The 20,439-nt window shown below is 43.8% G+C and overlaps 1 protein-coding gene across 8 annotated transcripts in view; it reads right to left on the reverse strand.

Annotated features, from left to right (window-relative positions):
• Positions 1–20,439, reverse strand: part of CSTPP1 (centriolar satellite-associated tubulin polyglutamylase complex regulator 1) — a 96,153-nt gene that overhangs the window by 19,371 nt on the left and 56,343 nt on the right. For 7 of the 8 annotated variants that reach the window (XR_011097074.1, XM_068683757.1, XM_068683756.1 and 4 more), the window contains 5 exons: positions 12,414–12,498; positions 6,858–6,943; positions 4,117–4,312; positions 2,447–2,556; positions 53–116 (listed from right to left, as the gene is read on the reverse strand). Coding sequence is in view for 7 of the 8 variants with exons in the window: in XM_068683757.1 (XP_068539858.1) it covers positions 53–116; positions 2,447–2,556; positions 4,117–4,312; positions 6,858–6,943; positions 12,414–12,498 (541 nt within the window). In the remaining variant the exon portion in view is untranslated. Of the gene's footprint in view, positions 1–26; positions 117–2,446; positions 2,557–4,116; positions 4,313–6,857; positions 6,944–12,413; positions 12,499–20,439 lie in introns of all 8 variants that reach the window. The other variant, XM_068683762.1, reaches the window with a different exon arrangement.

Here is a 20,439-nt window from a genome sequence, read left to right on the forward strand (position 1 = left end):
ATGCTACTTCCCATCTGTTGCTTTACCTCCTACTCCAGGCAATTCCACTTACAATTTCTCAAGTTCCTGATCCATGGCAGGGTCAAGAAACAAATCTCCTTTATCTGGCAAAGCCCCTGGGAAGAAGAAGAAAAACCAGTATCAGAGCAGAGTTAGGCTATTCAGGCGTTACCTTTTTGAAGAAAATCACTCAAGTCAGGCCAGCTTCTGAAATGTGTCCTGCAAGACCAAAAAAAAGACCCTTCCTTATGCCCATCAGAGAAATGGACACTGAATATTGAGGATCAAGGACAGGCAAAGAATGATGTTGCATATGCTGTGTCCTTCACACAGGCTCTAGCGGGGCCTCAGCCTAGATGGGAGGCACTCAGCAGTCTCACCTTTCAGAGAACTTGAAAAGCACAAAGATTTGGCAGGTTCTGTTCCTACTAGAACTACTGCGTGCTGACTGTCACAAGGTGATGTCCCTGTGGTAGCTGTATAGGGCAATTCAGTCCTAAATCCTATCAGAACAACAGAGCCTTCAGGAAGATGGGGCTCTTAGGAAATCCCTCCTGTAACAAACTCCACCTTGCACAAGGGCTGTGGGAGGGTCTGATCGGTCAGCATGGAGATGACAAATTGCCTGGACGATGCCACTGCACACCAGGAAAAAGGCATTTGGTAATCTGTACCAATGCTGCAGCGAGAAATGCTCTTGTTTTTCAGGAGACCTGGGTGCCACACGCAGTATTTTTGGAAAAGAGCTCTTGTACTGCCCTGGGGGGACACAGAGCAGATGTCTGGCCCTGGCACCTTCGTCCTGAAGGAGGGGCTGGAGAGCCACCTCTTCCAGACAGGCAAATGGCAGTCAAAAAATTGTAGCAATGAGCATCTAACAAATTAGAAGCAGTTCTGACCAGATCTGACTCCCTTACTTCCAGTTCTGGTCTTCCTCTCTTGCACATGACCAGGAAAACCTGGCACAGCAACACAGAGTGGTGGGAGGTCCAGTGCTTGCTTTCACATGCTACATTAGAAGAATAAGCAAGCAGCTAAAGCTTAACTTGTTTCTGTGTTTGCAGAATGTAGTGAGGTCTCTGGGGCACAAGAATTACGTGGGAGAGTCAGTAAATGGCACTTAAAGGTTTCACAAATCTACCTTAACACTGGAGTTAGGCTGCAGGTTCCCATTTGCCTGACAAGTTCATCAGTGCTACCCCAGCCAGAATGAACTGCTGTAATCCTTACCCCTGCTCTAGAGGGGCCACTGGCTTTGTGAGGCAGGAGAGCAGGCAGGCATCCTCACTGAAAGCTCCTTTGCCTGAAACTGCCCTTGCTGAAGGGCTTTGGGGAGCTTGTGATCCCCTGCAGACCAAAGACTATTGAAATCACCCTTCAGGAGAGATTAAAAGACACCAGGAAAAGAATCCTCCTCTCCTTGCCAAGATGCTAGCACCTGTCAGACTTGTGGCTGCTGCCCCTCCTCTGCGAGAGGCCTCAGCAGGAGGCTGGCAGAGGGCCAGGGGCCAGGCCCACATTAATGGAAAGGAAAACCCACACACTTTGTAGATGGCACAATGGAAGCTGTGGGCAGGATCTTTTTTTTTTTTTTGCCCATCTGTTTTCTTTGCACTCGATTGGAGTGGATTTTGTCGGGCAAAGGAAAAAAGAATTTGTTTGGTGCAATCCAGGCATCACCTGTGAGTACATGGCTTCCTAAACCTGTTTGCAGAGGGGATTGCAGGGCTGTAGTCATGCACCTTTGATATATAATCTCTGTGTTGCTGGGTAAGCAGCCCTTCCCCAGAGGGGCATTAGCAGCTTAAATTGTTTGCTGGAAGAAGAGGCTCAGCCAGGGAGGGGACACTTCTACTATGACACACCTGTGCAAAAGAACAAGCCCTCAGGCAAGGTACAGCATCTTTTCACTAAGGCTTGTCTTTGAAATATGGGGATTGGCAGATACTCAGGCCTGGGAGTAGAGGGAGAGGATATCCAAAGAGAGAGCTTATCCTTACTGACCCGATGATCTGCTGAGCAGAGTGAAGGTGTGTGAGCCTACATGCTTTCAAACATTTCTCCTTGTCAAATGCCAAAAGCCATTGCTGTTCCCCTTTGCAGGAGGAAGAGGAGCACAACCAAGTCATATGGGGACAACACAGCGTTATGTGTCTAAATTATGTACGGATTAAAGATGTAAAACATTGCTGTCTTAGGGCAGCATTTCACACCTCATTTTATTGTGGAAGAAGCTCCACAGCTTCAAGCAGACAAGTAAGGTGCAGTGCTATGTTTCTAAACTTTAATCCGTTTAAAAAAAAAAAAAAAAAAAAAAAGAAGAAGATGAAAAACTGCCCCGTTTTCTTCCTAATGAAGTAAAATCTGGGGCATAACTACAGTGGAAATTCCATAGAAATGCAGAATGACTGAAAATCTAGAGCTGTCCCAGTCATAGAAATCTTACCTAGGGCTCTGTTGATCCCTTGGTCCTTTGCAAGCGCCAAAAGGAATCCATAGAAGGTCAGTCTCTGTGCAGTACTCAGCATTTCCTTCACAAGAGCACAAGGTGGACAGCTAGGAAAAGAGAGACAAAGAGGTTATCTTGTCTATTAAATATCTTTTTCTTTTTTTTTTTCAAGATGCAGCTCAAATTGGAAGAATAAGCCCATTTACCTGTTCAAATATTGTCAAGTTGCCCCCGTTGTTTAAAACTAATAGCCAACAGCTTGTTTACTTGGCATTGCATCTGCTCCCAATTTGCTAAGCAAAAATGATTGGGCTGGGGTACATCCCTAGGAGCAGTCCTACCTGCCTCCTTTCCAAGGACAGGGAGAAAAACCCACATCTGCTGAGAAGCATATACACATGTCCACTCTTGACATATATTCTTTCATAAGAGAAAAAAAAAAAAGGAAATCCTTTCTTTTAGCACTCAATAAACTTCCATTTCTGTGAGGACACTGTTTTTATCACCCTTTTACCAGCAACAGACATTCAAGGGGCAGGAAAATCTCTCCAATGACAGACTAAATATGTCCTAAAACATTTGAGTGGGGACTGCAATTCCTATGTCCCCTTCATCTACACTCACCTTAAACCCTGGCCCTGACCTTTAGGCAATATCCTCATTATGATTCTTGCTCTTGCTTAATACTCCTTAAAGAGTTTCCTGCAAAATGGAACTGCTGCATGTAGAGGAAATGAAAGTGCTGAACAGATCAGGACTTAGTAGCACTCCCGGGAGATGTGGGTGTGGGCTGGTGATCCCTCAGGCAAAGGTGGTTACCAAAGCCTGGCTGAGCATTGAGCTACTTGAGGAAAGGCTGGGAATGTCTCCCCTCACAGATAGGCTTACAATATCCTCCCCAGCTGAAGCTCTGGGGGCATACAGGGAACGTAGAGCTTCTGTTACTTAAATGTCCAAACAGCCCGGAATCTCTGCTTAGGTGCCCATAGTACTGGACAGTAGTTCGGAACTAATTTTGGGGATCACAAATTTTGATTCACATAAAGCAGGAGTCAGGTGGGGCCTGCGTCATGAGTCTTTTTGTGGATCTAGACCATGACTATCTGCTCACTACCTGCAACTATGAAGAATGTGTCTATTAAAGCTACACAGTAAGGCCTGGTTTTTCTCTGTCCCTTGATGAACCAAGGCTAGTCTTGTGCCTGGGATCTCTAACTAGAGACCAGCTCCATCCCATATTCCAGTTCAGACTAGCAGTGTGATCTTGTCCAGGTGCTAAAGCTTCATCCACCCCAGTGTGGCCTGCCTGTACTTCAACACTCAGGAACGCACTTGTATTTGTTTAGCTCTTCTAGTTAATCCATGATGGTAGATTAACCTCTCCTTGATGAAAATATCAACGTAGAAGTGAGCAGGAAAGCAGAGTCCCAAATCAAACAATTAGCCCAATAATCTGCTCAACTCCACTGTGTTTATTAGGCCCAGGAAATTGTTTTTCTATTTTGGTTAAGGCAGTTCTGCTGTGATCTCTCCCTTCATACTTCTCCAATGAGATCTATGTGGAAGTTACAGTTTGTTCAAAGTCCTGTATTTCTTCGCAGATCCAACCTTACAAAGAGTGTCCAGAGACAGAGACTTCACGTCTGTGTTTTGGACTCTATTCATACCTGTATTTTGATCTGTCACACAAGGACTCTAGGCACTGGTAGAAGAGAGACGCTTCTACCCCATCGAGTGGGTTGCAGTCATTTGGGGGTTGTCGCTGCCGATGTTGCCCAGAGGATGATGTTGGCACGATCACAGTATTTGGATTCTTACCAGCCAATAGATCTTGATAAATGGCAGCAACACTTTCCAGGAACTCTGGAAAAACAGAAAGTGATTTATAACTCAGGGCTACAGCCGGCTAAGCATCCTCCTGACCTACCAGACCCAGGATTAAATTGTCATTCCCTGCTCTGTGCTGCACATGACACCAACAGGAAATGAATGTAAGCACAATACTAAGGCACCCTGCATATTTAGATCAGATATTATGCAGGCACAAGCATCCATTTCCATGTAAGTTGCTGGTTTCTCCCTGTCAGGATGGTTATGAGAGGCCAGCCACTCTGTTCAGACTCTTCTAAAGGGAACAGAGGCCAGCACGTGAATAAAGCACTGGAGTGTGAAAGCTAATGTCAAACACACAGCTAGTTTGCAAAGTCTCAAAAGTTTTCCTTCTTCGTCTGTTACCACCAACCGAGAAATCATCCAAGTTGGGAACAAAATATATGGTACTGCAACAGAAGCAAAGGGAGCAAGTTAGTCAGGGCTCCAGGCTGTATCCCAGCCTGTCTCTGTGCTGCTCCAAAGTAAATATTACATGGGATCTAGAGGAAGGGCCAGGGCAGGTCAGGGCTAGAGTTGGCAGAAAGCCTCTCCCCAGGCTCCTCATACTACCCACTGTTTACTGCAAGAGCCTAATTTTAAACAAGTTTGTTTATGGATGTGGTCAGCAGTTTACAAATCTAGATTCCATTTGGAGTGGTTTGCATGTGTGTGGGTTGGTGGGAGAGCGTATGACAGGCTGCGTGTGTGCGCTGTGCCTGGGCGAGCGGGACAGGGCCGGGCTGCCTGAGTGTGTGCACACAAGGGCGCATTTGGGAGGGCTCTGGTGGCATTTGTGTCCCCAGCGAATGGAAGTGTGAGGATGTGCGTGAGGCGGCTGGAAAGGAAAGGCGGGATGGCGGCGGGCCCTCGGGCTGCGCTGAGGTTTTGCAGCTCAGTGGAAATATTTGTTGTATCAGAGAAAAACTTTCCAAGCGCATTTTCTGTCCGCAGCTCAAGGCGCTGCAAGCCTGGTTCTGCCCAACCCAAAATCACCATTTTAACTGTTTTTCTTTGATGACTTGTCACGGGTAATGTTGTGATATGCACAGGGGAGTTATACAGAGAAAGGCACTAAGAAATAGAGATGTTTGTATTAGGAATAGCAGCTGACTCATAACTGCTGGAAAGATGGGAACTGACAGGTTGGATCAGATCAGCAGGCCACCCAAGGCTGCACTCTGACCACAAACTGCGCTCCACCACAGCTTCTAGCCAGGGTCTCCCAGTATCCCTGACCTGCCCCCCTTTGCCTGATCAAGGCCAACTGAGAGCTATGCCCATCAGCAGGAACCCTTAGTGTGAGCGGACAGAATCCCATGATTTTTTGTTGCCTTTAGAAAGTGCTCTGTGCTGCAAGATGAGTGAGTGAGTGCCTGTGCAGTGCCCCATGCTTGGGAGCATATCTAACCTTGATACGGGAAACGTTTCCCTTTTTTTCCCCACTTGAGCAGTTTCCTGGATGAGTTCCTTTCCTCAACAACATTTTAGGGGGCTAAGACAAACAGGCCAACATATTTTAAAACATCTCCCTGTAAAGAAAAAGCACATGAGTGTTCATCCAAGTTTCTCCCCCTTGCCACCTGAACTTTAGTTTAAAAATACCTCAGGATTTTTACAGCTGTGTATGTGTGGGTGAGCATATGTAAAAATATGCATACACAAACTATTAGCATTTGATTTGTACTTCTGTCAATAATCTTAAAAGAAGTATCCCATCTACTTAAAACCCAAACTGAGGGAGAGAACATGAAAAATTACCAATAATATGAAAAACATAGGTAGGGATTAACTGTTCATTTTCCCTTCCAACTAGGGGCTCTCAAATCAAATGAGAGGTGGATCTTAGTGGAACAGGTGGCAGACCCATGCAACTCCTTGCCAAGGAGAGTTGTGGAGGTTAAATGTTGATGTGATTTCAAGGGGAAACTGGAAAATTCCTTGGAAGAGGAATCCCTGAGTGTTTCTAAACCTGTAGAAACTATACGCATTTCAGAAACATTTTGAGCTGAAAACAGCTTGTAGTTGGGTGAGTATTAGGGGTAAGAATTTCCTTTTTTTTTTTTTTTTTTTTTTTTGAGGCACCAGCTCCTGATCCCTGTTGGGGCCAGAACACAGAACATTGGGTTAGGCTTGCTCTGGGCTGTTCTGATGCTGTCTCCAGCAGGGGCCAGTACTTTAGAGACAGAAATGATGTATTACAGAATTACAGAACAAAAATATTAGTAAAAGTTAACTGTTAGGTGCTAACATACACTAGATAAAGCTGGAAATTTATGTCTCAGGGCTAAGACAAATACATGCATAAGCCATAGCTATTACAGGTATCTTGTTATTCATAAACATTTGGAACCTCCTTATGAAGCCTTCTAATCTATTGGCATCAGTGACAGCTTTTATTGATGGGTTCCATTAGCTATATATTCTCTGTGAAAACCCATGCGTGTCCTTACAAGGCTAAAAAAACTGCAGGAATAGAAGAGCTGTAAGGCTGTCATGATATGCCAGAGGGTGAAACCAGCAGCTTCCCAGTATTTACCTGAGTAGTAGAATTGGATCTGGAAAGCAAAGAGGAAATCAGAAAAAGACATCAGGCAATCCATAGCATCATCCATCAGCACAATCCTAGGAATAAGATGAGAGAAACGGTTTGGCATCTCCAAAAGGACTAAAGCCTTCAAGCAGGAACCCCAGATCCAGAGAAAGCACAGCTAGGCAGCTACATGCAACTGAGAACTGCTAGTGGCTTGGCCCAGGGTAAGAGGTTAGGAAAGAGCAATGGGAACACCCACCAGTGTGTGGATGAGGGCACCCTAATATCAAATGAAAGTAGCTTGAGAACCTGGGGTGAGGAGAAGATCCTGAGTATCAGTGCTATCACGCACTAGCTTCGGTGTGACCAAAGCAAGATGAACGTTAAGCATTCAGGCCTGGGCGATGTGCTGGAATGAACATTGGCAGTAAAACTACTAGGCTGGTTCGCATGGCTGTATAAAGAGTAAATTTGCTACAGGCCAGGCAGTTACACGATTATAAAACTGGTGTAAGCAGAATGAGACTTGTGCTGTTCTTCTGTACACCAGATTTTATTGAACTAGGCTATTTCCACATTCATAAGTATAACAATAGCCGTTAAATTCCAACCTATGGCCCAACTCCACCTGACTACAGAGGAAATAACACCATGTCTCTTCTGCATCAACAATCAGCTTTAAAATTACTCACCGTAAACATCCTATCCTCCCTTTCTCATGGATCAGTCCCTTTTCATATATTATCAGGTCAAATTTCATAGAGACTGAAGACTTCCTGGACAAGGGACAATGTCTTCTTTCTCTCTGCTAAACCCCAGGTGCATCTAGGGAGTTACATGTATCCTTATTTTGAATCATACTTTAGGAATACATAAAATATCAGCAATAGGCCACAGAGATGAAGTACAAGTGATAGCAAAGTCCACCTCCTCCTTTTGGGAAAAAAATGCTGGATTTCAGAACTAAGTAGTTAGTGCAAAAAAATATAAAAATAAAAATGAAAACAATGCTCTGGTCACTACCAGGGATTAGGAAACTTGAGCTGATCAGCAACAACTGAGACCAGAAAGCAGAAGGAAACACAGCACTTGGACAGAAAAAAAAACAAAAAACAAAAAACAAAACAACAGTACTCAGAGGATGTTAAAGAAAGGTGGCTGGTGCTTCCTTTCAGCTGTGCATTTTCTGGACCACCATGAGCTTTAAGCAGAAACAGGTCTACTGACCCTGTATGGTCAGTATCTGGGATATCACACAAGGAGGATTAGCAGTTCACTACAGCCAAAGTGTGGGCCATCTAGTAGGACACTTCTGAACGCAGGGCCAAATGCCGTCCTTAGACCAACTCCTGCAGCATCAATGGTCTAAACACAAAGCTGGGGAAACACTGCTATGTCTCGTGTAAAATACTCCAGGGAGCTGTGTGGGAGGCTGACCTAGAAGAGTTAGAGGATCTTGCAAGAGGCTTACTTCCCCGCCACTCAGACCAGTTCTGTTCACTGTGGCAAAATCAAACATGCAGAGCAGCTTGAATTAATTATCTCAAAGAAGAAAGACTGGGGCTAAGAGGGTCCCCAGGAGAAAAGCCAGTATTTAAAACAAAACCCTTTGAAGATGTCAAAGTGCTTCTGATTTATTTATTATGTTCCAGAAGCCTCCTCCTCCTCCTGTCTAAAGAAGCAGTAGCTTCAGTGCTTAATTCTCACTAATAAGCATGTTACTAAGATTGTCAGTGGCCACATCAAGGAAATAGCTTTGAAGCTGGCAGGCAGAGCATCCTCATCTCTCAGGCAATATTGCTCAGCTACTGGCATTTCCAACCACTCTTTAAGCACTGGAAATGCTATGGGCCACATCACTGAGAAGCTGCGCTCCCTCCTTTGAAATAATGGTCTGTCTCCCAGATACCCTCAAAGCACGAGCTCCAAAGCTTTTACCAGTGCATTTCTTCATCCTGGAGAAACAGGAGAACAATAGTGGAGAGATTTTTTTACATATTTATTTTGTGGAGAGACAATATTACATCACCCTCACAACAATCAACTAATTTCACTTGTTTTAAATCTAAAGCTATGGCAAATGGGTGTGCCTTGCAGCAGGAAGTCCCGCTCAGCTACTTACAGAAGAGCATCGGGAAGTGGGCAGAGGTCTGAGAATTTAACATTTCTTGCTGTTAGAGCCAGCAAGGAGCCTCCAAGGAGGGCTGCACGGCACATATGTAACGGAGGAGCGTCTAAATAGAAGCAGGTGCACTCTGGTGCTGGGTTACTGACTCCACTTGGCCCAGGAGCCTGCACTCCGGAAATGTTGAGAAGTCTTTAAATCCAATACAATCATTTATGAGGAGATTGACTGCAGCTGGCTATTCCCCCACATAGCCAGCTGACTGCGCAGCCAGGGAAGCTGAGAGAGCATCACATGCAACATATCTGTACATCTTCCCTGAAGTATCTGGCAGCGAGCGAATCCCAGCCATTGCTGGTCTGTAACCTAGCCAGCAGGAGCTAAACTGAGGATGAAATCTGAAAAGTCTGAACTGGAACTCAAAAGAGTTCATCAGGTAGCTGAGATTTCAACAGTTTCTTTATTCACTCTTGTCCAAATTAGATTTTAAGCCCTTAGGGGCACAGACTTATTTACGAAGTTAGTAGTCAGCACTTAATGAATAATGAAAATCAAGGAGAAACTCTGGAAAGGTTGTAAGAAAGATGCCTCCATTTCAGGGACTCTGGTAAGGGTGTAGTGGTCTTTCAGGGTTCAGGCGGGTTTGGCTGACAGGGAAGCCTTGCTATTGTGCCAGTGGGGGAACTTTATCATCTGCTGACTGTGGTGAAAATCTCGGAAACCCAGACTAGACAGGATGTCCCCAGGACAAACTCTAGAGCAGGCAAGTTGAAAGGACTTTTACTGTTCCCCGCTACCATTAAGGGCTAACTGACACTGTGTGTCTTAAGGCCAGGCTGGCTCAAATGGGTCTTCAGGGACGTGGTTAGTTTACTGATACACAGAGCCAAAAATAAATGGAACATGCAAAAAGAGCAAGATCTGCACTCTCAGGCAATCTTTTACACTTCTATTAGCAGTGACCCGTGCAGCGTGAGCTCCCATATTGCATAAAACAGCATGGGACCTGTGAGCTACTTGGTTCCCACTGCTGTAATGCAGGCAGTGAGCTCCGTGGGTTTCTGTTACAGGAGAGCAGTCAGTGCTCAGGTACAGGTCCTGAGATCCCAGCACCAAACCTGAAAATCCCTTCCTTTTCTGCCCTTTTGCAATTTCAGGATTCAGAAAGCCAGAAGGTGCCTCTGAAGATCAAAGGTATCCCTGTAGATTAAGATCTTTAATCTGCTAATGCCTATGGCCCTTTGAAGGGGAAAAAAAGTCCAAGAAATCTCACTTATAGCTTGGGGTTTTTTAGGGGGTTATGACCCCTGCATTTGTGTGGCACCAGGAACAGACAGATGGAGGTCTGTGGTGTAATGCTAATAAAACCTATATTGTTGTAGCCTCTGTTCTGCTCTGACATTTCCAGGTCCTGTTCGCGTCCAGTGTTTGTTATCAGCGCGTAGCAACAGCTCGTGGGCAAGCGGAGCACCCTGTGCTCTGAGCTCATCTCAGCCAGGAGCGCTGGGACCGCAACTGCGACTGCTCCAACAATTACACGGCTCCTGGCTGTACCAGCAGACGCTGGGGCTACTGCTGCCACCACTGCACTTAATTCCTGTCCCAAGGCAAATCAGCACCAAAGTTGCTGGGGGTGTGTGGATAGAAGGAGGAACGATGTCAGGAGGTCCGCATGTGCCGTTCCTGCTCCGCGAGGACGTAAGCAAGCAGTGCTGGAAGGCAGCCTGCAGGGCTCACCTTCCCGGCTGGAGGAACTGAGGAGGACATTAGGAAGTGGGAACCAGAATAAGCAGCAGCATGGGGCAAGATAAAGGAAAACGAGTGAGAGAGAGCAGCAGCTAGAAGCAATGAGAAAGATGTTTGAGAAACATGATGATTTTTATTGAAATTGCTCAACCAGATTATCTTGTAAGAGAAGAACAGCAATGTTTAAGTAAATCTCTGGCCAGCCAACAGCAAGAGTGAGGTCATCCCCACCTGAGCCGGGGTGCCTCAGACAGAGATCTCATTTCTCTCTAACACCTGCTCCCAAAGCTGGCTTGTCTGTCTCTAAGGCACACGCACAACAGCGCAGCAGGCCCCTGAATGGGGCCTCTAGTTTACAACAGCCTTGTGGATTAAATTCCTTGACACAAACATCATAACATGTGTAGATACGCTGAAGACTCCTTTCATGCACCATCAAAAATTCCTGCTCCGCTCAGCTGGAGCTCTCTGAAATGCACACCCGCACATCGGACTGGTGCTGCAGTACCTCCATGAAAGGAAGCAGCGGCTAGATTCCTGCTACAGGGTCAGCATTCTTTCTTAGCCCGGCATTGGAGGCCAAGCAACTGTACTCTGCAGAGCCCAGAAGGCCCGCTGATGAGCTAGAGGGAATGGTAGCGCTCCTCTTTTAGTATTAATTGAAGCAACACAGCTTTAACTGCGGTTCAGTTCGGAGAGCAGAACAGAGAAGCCTGGGAAGAATTCAGAGAATCAGCCAAGTGGAAGTGCTAGCAGATGGATAACACTTTTTCATTCTCCTTTCTTAATACAGTTTTCAAGGGACTCTCATTCTGTTATCTTTCTTCAGCATCAAAGACAGAAAATGAAGACCTCTTCGTTATGCAGGCCATGAGCAACACAGGCAGCAGCTATCATCCTGATCACACGCCGGGATTCTGTTTCCAATGCTATATCTAGGTCCATGAAAAGCCTTTAATTTCCATGCCCCCTCTACTGAGATGGCTAGGAATGAAAGTACTTAGTAATCTTGCTGTGATTATGTATACGTGTGTGTGCTCCTACTGAGATCTGAACTGACCCCCTACCCCAACAGATGCATATACCTTATTACATTTTCACTATCAGATAGTTAATAATCAACTGCCTGGGCTGGACTGGAACCAGCAAGCACTAACAGCAAAAAAATCCCATATCACCTTATCAGTGCCCTGAGCCATCTATCTGCTTTAGGCCTTGTCTAGATTAAAATAAAATTTCAAACAAATTAGGTACCATGTTCTTAGCTACAGTACTTTAAAATAATCCTTCAGAGTTTAGTACCTTTTTTACATGTGATCAAACATAGGAAACTGGGGAGGGTGGAGAGGAAGGAACACATTTTTAAAATGGTAAACTATTTTAAATAGAGGTTAAAATGGTATCAGTTAAAACCACTTTGACTAACATTTTTGATATGCAACTCATCTGCTGAATTTAGAGACGACAGCAGCATTCTGCGCTGATATTTCAGTCTTTGTATACCATAAATACACATTCTTTATCATTGCTAGAAAAAAAACCACTCTGTTCTTAATCTCAAATCATGACATGGCTTTTCCCCAGAATCTTAAAAGCTGGAGGTCCCTGTTCATATCTTTACCCACAGATCTAGTTCCTAAGTCCATGTGTGTAGGGCAGATCTTGCCTTAAAAGAGTCGATGAGGACCCACCTTGCTGCTTTCTGGGTGAGTTCCATTGGGAAGTCAGGGCAGAGCAGCTGCAGCAGGCAGTGGTATTCCTGTGCTGTCAGCAAATCTGCAGGAAAAAGAGAGGTGAGAACATCAGAATTCTCTTACAGGTTGTTCCCTCCCCTTGTTTCATTTCTAGGAAAAAAATCAAGCTCTCTTCTTTTCTCAATTCAAGCAGACTCAATACTTCTGACACCAAAACTGCTAGCCTTATCCCCCAGGCCCTAAGAGCTGGGCTCTGCAGATAGGAGTTGCCAGTGACCCAGGCAATTGGAAAGGGGCCTGATAAAGGGGAAATGCTCTTGAAGAGATTCCCTCAGAGAAACCGGTAACAGGTAGCAGTGATTCAGTGTGAAAAAGAGGTAACCAAAACTGGGCAGTTTCAAGTGACAACACGGTTTGGTTTGACTTGAATATAACCATGTGGAAAAACGAATCATTTCAAAGTTGCTTAAATTTGCTGAAATTCACTGGCAAGGCAACATTCACCACAATGAGCCTGAAAACCGTCCACAGAACATCTGGCAGCAGTAACAAAGGCAAACAAGGTTTTGGGGTTGTATATGGAAGGCTACAGTGTATAAACCACAGACGTTATTACTTTGGCATTCGGTAAGGCAGCTGGACGGTCCCTTCTGGAATAACGTGTACGAATCTGGTCACTCTATTATAGGAAGCACAGAACAAAGATCCAAAAAACACAAGAAAAGCAATCAAATGATTCATGTTTTAGGGAGCTGCTTTGTGAAAGACTGGTCAAGAAAGCTCTCTGTGGTTCAGCAGGAGTCATAGAGGTGAATCTTAGGGAACTTTATAGGATCCCAGGGGAATGGAAACATACTGATGTCAAAAAGCCCTACATGATTGTATGTTCACAGTCCAAAAGCCTGTGGACTGGGCTTACGGAGACGACTAGCTGAACAGCAGCAATTTTGCAGTACTTCTATATACAGAAGAATGTCAAGTATGGAAGAAAGAGCCAGGGGTGGAAGTAGAGCCAAGCAGTAGTCAGGGAGGGAATCCAAAGGGCACAGGCACTAGGGCTGAGGTACAGAACGTCAGGTCTGTTACCACGGACACATCTTAGCCTTCCTTAGCCCCAAAACTCCCATCCAAATAATCAACCTCATTCCAGGTGATAGCCACAACTTCTTCATATCTCAAAGCATGATAGTTCCACAAAACTAGGAGAGAGAATGCTACACTTCTGTCTGTTTCAAGAGGCAGATATTCAATAGCAAAGGACATTTCACTGTGACATCCAGCACAGCCAAAGTAATGTTTTCAATGCTGACTATTGAAACATTGCAGGATGACTGTCATCAACATCAGGCTACAGACTTTTCCTTTGCCTACATTACTAGCAAGGGAAGTGGAGGAAAAAAAGGAAAGATCTAATACTTCTCTCTTCTGTTCAGGAAACTCTAGAGCTGAAAAACACTGTCATCAGGCTCTTCAACATCCATTATGGATGCTGTCTAGAATTCCATACTTTGCACTGCTCTCAGGAGTCTCATGAAGCACCTTAAATTTAGGGTCATGCTATGAAGAGATTATTTTGAATAATGAGTAGAAAAAAAAAAATTGCACTGCCTGGAAAAGCCAACTCTGCAGCCAGAAATCTGCTGTAACAGAAGGAGGTCCCAGCCTGTGCTGAACTGCAACAGCACTGCAGGGATCTGTGCATCCTATTCTGCTATAGGGGTAAGTACATCAGAATCTCTCTTCTTCCCAGATAGGAGCACTGAGCTGAATTCAATTTCTGTGACTGCGCTGAAATGGCAGATGTCTCAGAGAATATGGAAGGCACTGTAACATTTTTCTATTGTCATTTCTTACTAAAGCACAGTTCAGAGGCTGCCCTTCATTGCAGATGTTTGCATATATGTCAGCATATATCTGAGCTCGGAAGTTGCTACTTGCAATTTTTCAGCCAACTATTTCTATTTTGTGAAACAACATGGAGAAAAAAAGACTCTTCTTAGTTATTTTGTTAATCCAACATTCATTTATAGCAGTAGAGATTTTGGTCCTAAGTTCTTAAAGAAGCAATCTGAGCAGTTAAGGTACATGCAAGCTTCATGAAGTCATCCTCAACTAGCTCAGCACATGGAGCTGGTTAGGGAAACCAGAGAAGCTGGGCATAAAAAGGCTCTTTAGAAACAGACACTTTGCTATAATCGAAGAGAATGGCATGGGCCTCTAACAACTACTCGTGAAGGCTTTCTAAATCTAGCTTTGAATAATGCTGAGCATTAAAATCTTAATATTTTTCTAAAAAGTTTACACATTGGTCCTCAAGGAGTCACACCATTTGGAAGCTTTACCCAATGCTCAGTTTACATTTCTGGGTTGCTTAAGTTCAAATTCCTGTTTATGCATCCTTACAGTCTCTGAGACTTCCAGCATCTTAAGAGTAACTGGGCCCTAAGCAAGCATTAGTTTTGAGGCATAGAGATCTCTCACTTGCTGGAATTAACGTATTTTTAAAACTTAATAATCATTTATGAGGTCTTTTTCTCCTTTCTCTTTGTACTGAGTCACAGCATCATCCTCACTCCTCCATCACAAAACCACAAAGCAACATCCAGCTAAAGCACAAGTCTGCTCAAAAGGACCTTGGGAAAGGGCGGCAGAGACCTCTCCAGCCAGCACATCGGCAGGTGGTGTGTATTCTCAGCACACGTGAATTCACTAATTGCAGTTTCAGTCTTTGAGCAAGCGGTCTGTTAAGATGGGAACTGCACGCAGAGCTGAAGCAGTGCAGAGAAGTTCCTGCTATAAAGAAAGCAGCTCATTCTTTACTCCTTCCTTCTCGCTGCTTGTGCCTGGAGCGAGGGCACCCTCAGCTGAGTCATCGCAGCACGCAGGCAGGCTCTTTCAGCCCAGAACGCAGCTCAGCCCATAGACACCCCAGGCATCCGACCAATAAATCATATCAATTTCTCAGACTACGGATGGGTACCTATTACACAGGAAGGGGGATCACCGCAGACCTTAGGAGGTGTCTACAGTTTGCTGTGATGACTGTTTTCCTATTCCCTACGGCAAGGTCAGTGAAGCCCATGCAGAAAATTACATTTGCCCATGCACCATATTGTCTGCCAAGAGCTGCTTGGAATAAACAAGGGCAGTTTTGGTGCATGACCACATTGCTCCTTCCTGTCTCCAGGCCACAGCTGAGTAAATAGTGTTCAATGCTGCATGATGAAGAAAGAAAGAAAAGGAGGAAGGTACCAGTCAGAATGAGTGAAAACTGGAATCCACAACTGCTACTTTGGTTGCTACCACAAATTACTGCATCTCAAGTTCCAGTAACAAATGAAGCAAATCACAGAGTTTAAATCTGACCCCATAGCATAGGGCAGCGAGCTATATGCACTCTACCACGCTCTCACAGTGGAACAAATGCGGTCATACCATGTGCTTAAGGATGGAGAGAGACTGATTGCAATCTGCATGTTAATCGTGTTCATTTACAGCTGAAAATAATGCTTTGCTCTTCTCCTGTAAAACAGCTAATCAAGAAACTCCAGAGTGATTTTAAAACAGCAGTCCGCTAAGGAGGAGCTGGAAGGTTTAACAGAAAAAGTAGAGGAAAAAGTAAATGGGTATGGCTGAAGTTGCAGAGGAAGCTCAACTGTTTAATCTCAAATTTTGCTGTGCTGGTCTTCAAACTCCTGCCCAGCCTGCTGCTCCTGTGCTTCTAGGAAAACGCAGGCTGTTCCCTACCACCTCTTACTGCCCATGATTAGTTTATTGGCCTTCAGTGCCTGGGGCAGACTCATCCTTACATTTCAGAGACACATGGGAAAAGGTTTTTTGTCCATGTGGTATAGTTGCGGAACAGAAACACTGCTTTCTGGATAAAAATGGCCCCTCGCTTGAGAAATATGGAGGCAGCTACTTCATGTTTCCCTGGCTTTTAAAATATAGGCTCTTTTTACCCCCTTCCTTTGCTGTGTGTGTGTAGCTGACAGGCAGCACCTAACGCAAACTGATGCAGACTTGAGGAATGCTAAATGACACGTTTATGCTGCTATCAGTGTCCTGAATGGAGTGCAGCACACACACACCTGAGCCATCCTTAAACAAGTTCTTTCCTACTGACAGCAGCCCAGCCACAGAAGCCTGGAGCTCAGTGAAGGCTGTAAAATCAACCCAGGAAGCCAATAAATATTTAGGACTTAGCTTGAAGTGCAGTCATTGCTGCTATATCTAGGCTGCTTTCGGCACAAAGGGTAGCTATCTACAGTGCTGTCACAACACTATGACAGCTATAAATATGCCAAAAGCAGTAAAAGAATATTTATCACAGTTGGTGTATGAAATCTGACCCAAAAAGCCATATTAGTAACTCCCCAGAAACTGGAGGATTTCCTTGATGAATATAAATTGAAGTTCCTTATTCCCATCGTATTTCATATACAACTACCCGAACAGGCTGGAGCCCTGAGCAATGTAGCCTTCCCCTCTGGATTATGGTAGGACACAACATTTCCACAGACTGCTTTTCTGCCACAGTCACGACGTCATTCAAGAGCCATAAAGTCAGAGAGCTGTAAATCAGTCTCCTAGATATATAACAGAACAGCCTAATAAATAATCAAATGTAATTTTAAATGCTGGGAGAGTCGTTCTCAGGCTTTAGATTTGTAGGATTTCTGGTACAAATATCACATTCTTCAGATTCTCTCCATATCTGTGCAGTCTCATAACCTTGTAAAGAATGAAAACAAAGCCTCTAAAAATAAAAGTCTAGGTGTTCTTGTGCTGCCTATAGGAGCTGCAATCTTACAAATAAATAAATAAATAAAGACATCTACTGATAATACTGCAACTTCACAACTCTCATTTGAGTAATAGGCTGCACTCTGCACGTCTCACTCTCAGGATACCGATAGCCTCATTTCCTTACCTCTCCATACATCTAGCACTAATAACAAACAGAAAACCGAGAACTCTAGGAAAATGAATGCAAACATTCTTTCCTTTCTTCCTCATAAAACTTTAAACTTAATAAAAAAAAAAATCCTTCTTTGTTAATCATTTATAAAATTTTACATTGAGAGATCTTATGAACTATCATGGAAAAGATCTGTTCCCGTAACTCGGAGAATTAATAAGAATTTTAAAGAAAATAAAAACATTCAAGTACTGTTTCTTTGACTATTTTTTAATGACAAGAAGAGATAAAAAAAATAATAAATAAACAGAAACCATATCCAGAACGTGCATTTGTCTTATTTTAAAAACTTATTTTCTTTATTTTTCAAGCAAGTTAGAAAATAGTCCTAAGAGCAGAGAAAATCAAAAGAAAACTCACAGAGACCTAAGAGTTACTTTTAAGTGACAGGAAAATGTACTGAAGCCAAAGATTTCTGCCAGGTTAGCTCAAAAACAGCTTCCCTCTAAGGAAGGTTTCTAGCAAATATTTTATAGAGTGCAATGGTCAGATCTGTTTCACAGGTCAACACAAGATCCTGTGCTTTACATGGAATTTTGGATATGAAGCTTTAAAGGACTAGTTTTAATAACTGGATGCATTACCTCTGCCATTCTAATGGTGCAGGTCAAGAAGCAGCTAAGACAGTCTAAAACCTTCCTCCTACTGAAAGAGTCCCCTCTACCCTTTTTCCCTTTCTCCTTCTTGCAGCTGGCCACATGGTTCTGAACGACCCCTGGTACCAGCTCTGCAGTTCAGCAGACCCTGTAGGAGAAAATTCAACTTTTCCCCTGGACTGGTGAATTGAACTGACTCTCAAAAACAAGTGATGAAAGCTTGTGCAAAGTAAGCTGTGGAGAATTCCAGGGAAGAGAGAAGGTAGAGGGAGAGCAGGGGTCCCCCCCTTTTCAGCAGAGATAAACCTAGACAGGCTCAGGTAATTCCCTGCTTAAGGTGTTTTAATTCATAAGCCCGGGATATGCAATCCTATTGTCATAGGATTAATGATCCTTCTAATCAAAAGTAGGTTTGGGTCAGCTGGCTGAATTTGCATTACACTGCTAAGACAGTTTGTTAACACTCTGCTATCAGACACACTCTTGAGACTCAAATTCTGGCATCCTCACTATACCCCAGCAGGCAACTGAGTGCAGGTTACTCACAAATCCCATCTGCTCTTTCCATGGATACCACTTGGGTCCTTCCAGAAAGGATCCCAGGGCATCCTCAGGAAGACTCAGGACCGTGGAAGACTGTGCCTGACACAACAGCAGAGGCAGGCAGGATAACTGAATTCAGAGTTGCTAAAGTTTGGCTCTGTGGGTGGATTATTCCCAAAGGGTACTTGAAGCACTGGTTGCACGCTGGATTGCCTCTACGGACCTGAGAGCATTTGGAAAATCCTGCCAGAACCAGATGTGAGAGAGCTGCTGCAGGCAGCCTGCTTTCACAAGGTGTTTTGGAGCACAGCTGCGAGCAGTAGTATATTTAGGTGACTCCTGACAGCAAGAGGTAGAAAGACCCAGCATTGGATGTGAAAAAGAAGAAAAGAGTGACAGAGATTTAGTGAGATTTGCCTGGAACAACCTGTGTCAGACTTGGGACAAATATAGTGGAGAGCTAAAGCAGACTGACCTAAAAAGATTTGTTGGGGGAGTGCTGAAAGAGAGAACAGTTTGAGAGGATTAGCACTGTGCTTGAGCAGAAAGCTAGTTTGAAGGCACTCAGGTAAGAAGGAAAAGATTCAGCTGCAGCTGAAATAAAGAATGAAAGCATTAGTCCTGAAGGGAACCTGAACAGTTCATATGAACAGTAAATTCACAGCTGGCTCACTATGGGCAAAGCTCCAGTAGCACCACATTTTGAGTGAGTTAAAGAGTATTTTTTTAAATAAAATCCTCTGGATAGTGCAACTATTTTTCTGTCCCTTGATCTTGAGCCCTTTTATCAATAAGCCACTTGCCAGATTAACAAAAACAAGACAGAATCTCTATAGAACTGCTCCAGTTCTATCCCCAAAATCCAGAATCTTGCTGTTTATTCAAACTTTCAATCATCCTCTAGTCCCTTTCAAATTCCCTGTAATTATCCTGCAGCATGAAACATTTCATGTGGCAGAATTACTTAGAGTGACTGTTAGTCAGGGCAGGATGAGCTGTGCCAAAGGTACAGTCCAAAGCTATCATGTGGCATACTTATGTGGCTAGCATGGCACATCCAGAAACTGAAGAATTTAAACTTTCATTAGAAACAAAAAATGTTCTCAGCTCTCATGGTTGTAAAGAAAACATTCCAACAGTGGAAGAGTTTAGCCATCATCAGTGTGGCATCCCTGAACCCACAGACAGTCTGAAACATAACTCAAGTATGAACTTTCCACCGACTTTGGGAACCCTAACTCTAAAACCCAATGAAACATTAAAGGCGATGTTAACTCTTCCATTTTGTGTTTTAGCTATAGGCTGGGACTTTGAATGAAGCTGAATTTTAAAGAATTCAGAGTTCTTGAAGTGCAAGAACAGCAAATAATAAGAAAGAAGTCGTAACCACTACTTCTGACAGTATTTTCAGAAGTAGAAGATAGAAGACAACAAACAAAAAGGGATGGTTTAAATTTCTCAATCTATTGCTGACTAAAGCAAACAAATAGTAGATAAAACTTTATTTGCTACATAGACTTCCAATTTTCTCCATGCAGCCTTCTTTCATGTTTGCAAAGATAATTCTGTATATATTCAGAAGCATGGATAATCCTAAAGATATGCTCAGCTCTTTGAGTATGATCCAAAAGGACATTTAGCCTCCTTCAAAGGACATAGGCCTGAAGCTGGTTTGGTGGACTACAGTATAAAAATTTATGGCTTTCCATCATATTTAGAGGCATTAAAAAGCCAAGCAAGAAATGTTAAGCATACCCTAACATCTGAAGTTGAGTGTGATAATAAATATGCTGTATATACTTGGGTAACTGTAAAGCTGTGACCAAGCAGAAATTACCCCTGGTAATCTTCAGCCTGTAGGTACCTACAAGGGAAACAACACCAGATAATAGTAGGCACTTTA

This window comes from Anas acuta, chromosome 5 (assembly GCF_963932015.1).
Source record: "Anas acuta chromosome 5, bAnaAcu1.1, whole genome shotgun sequence".
Classification (NCBI taxonomy): Eukaryota; Metazoa; Chordata; class Aves; order Anseriformes; family Anatidae; genus Anas; species Anas acuta.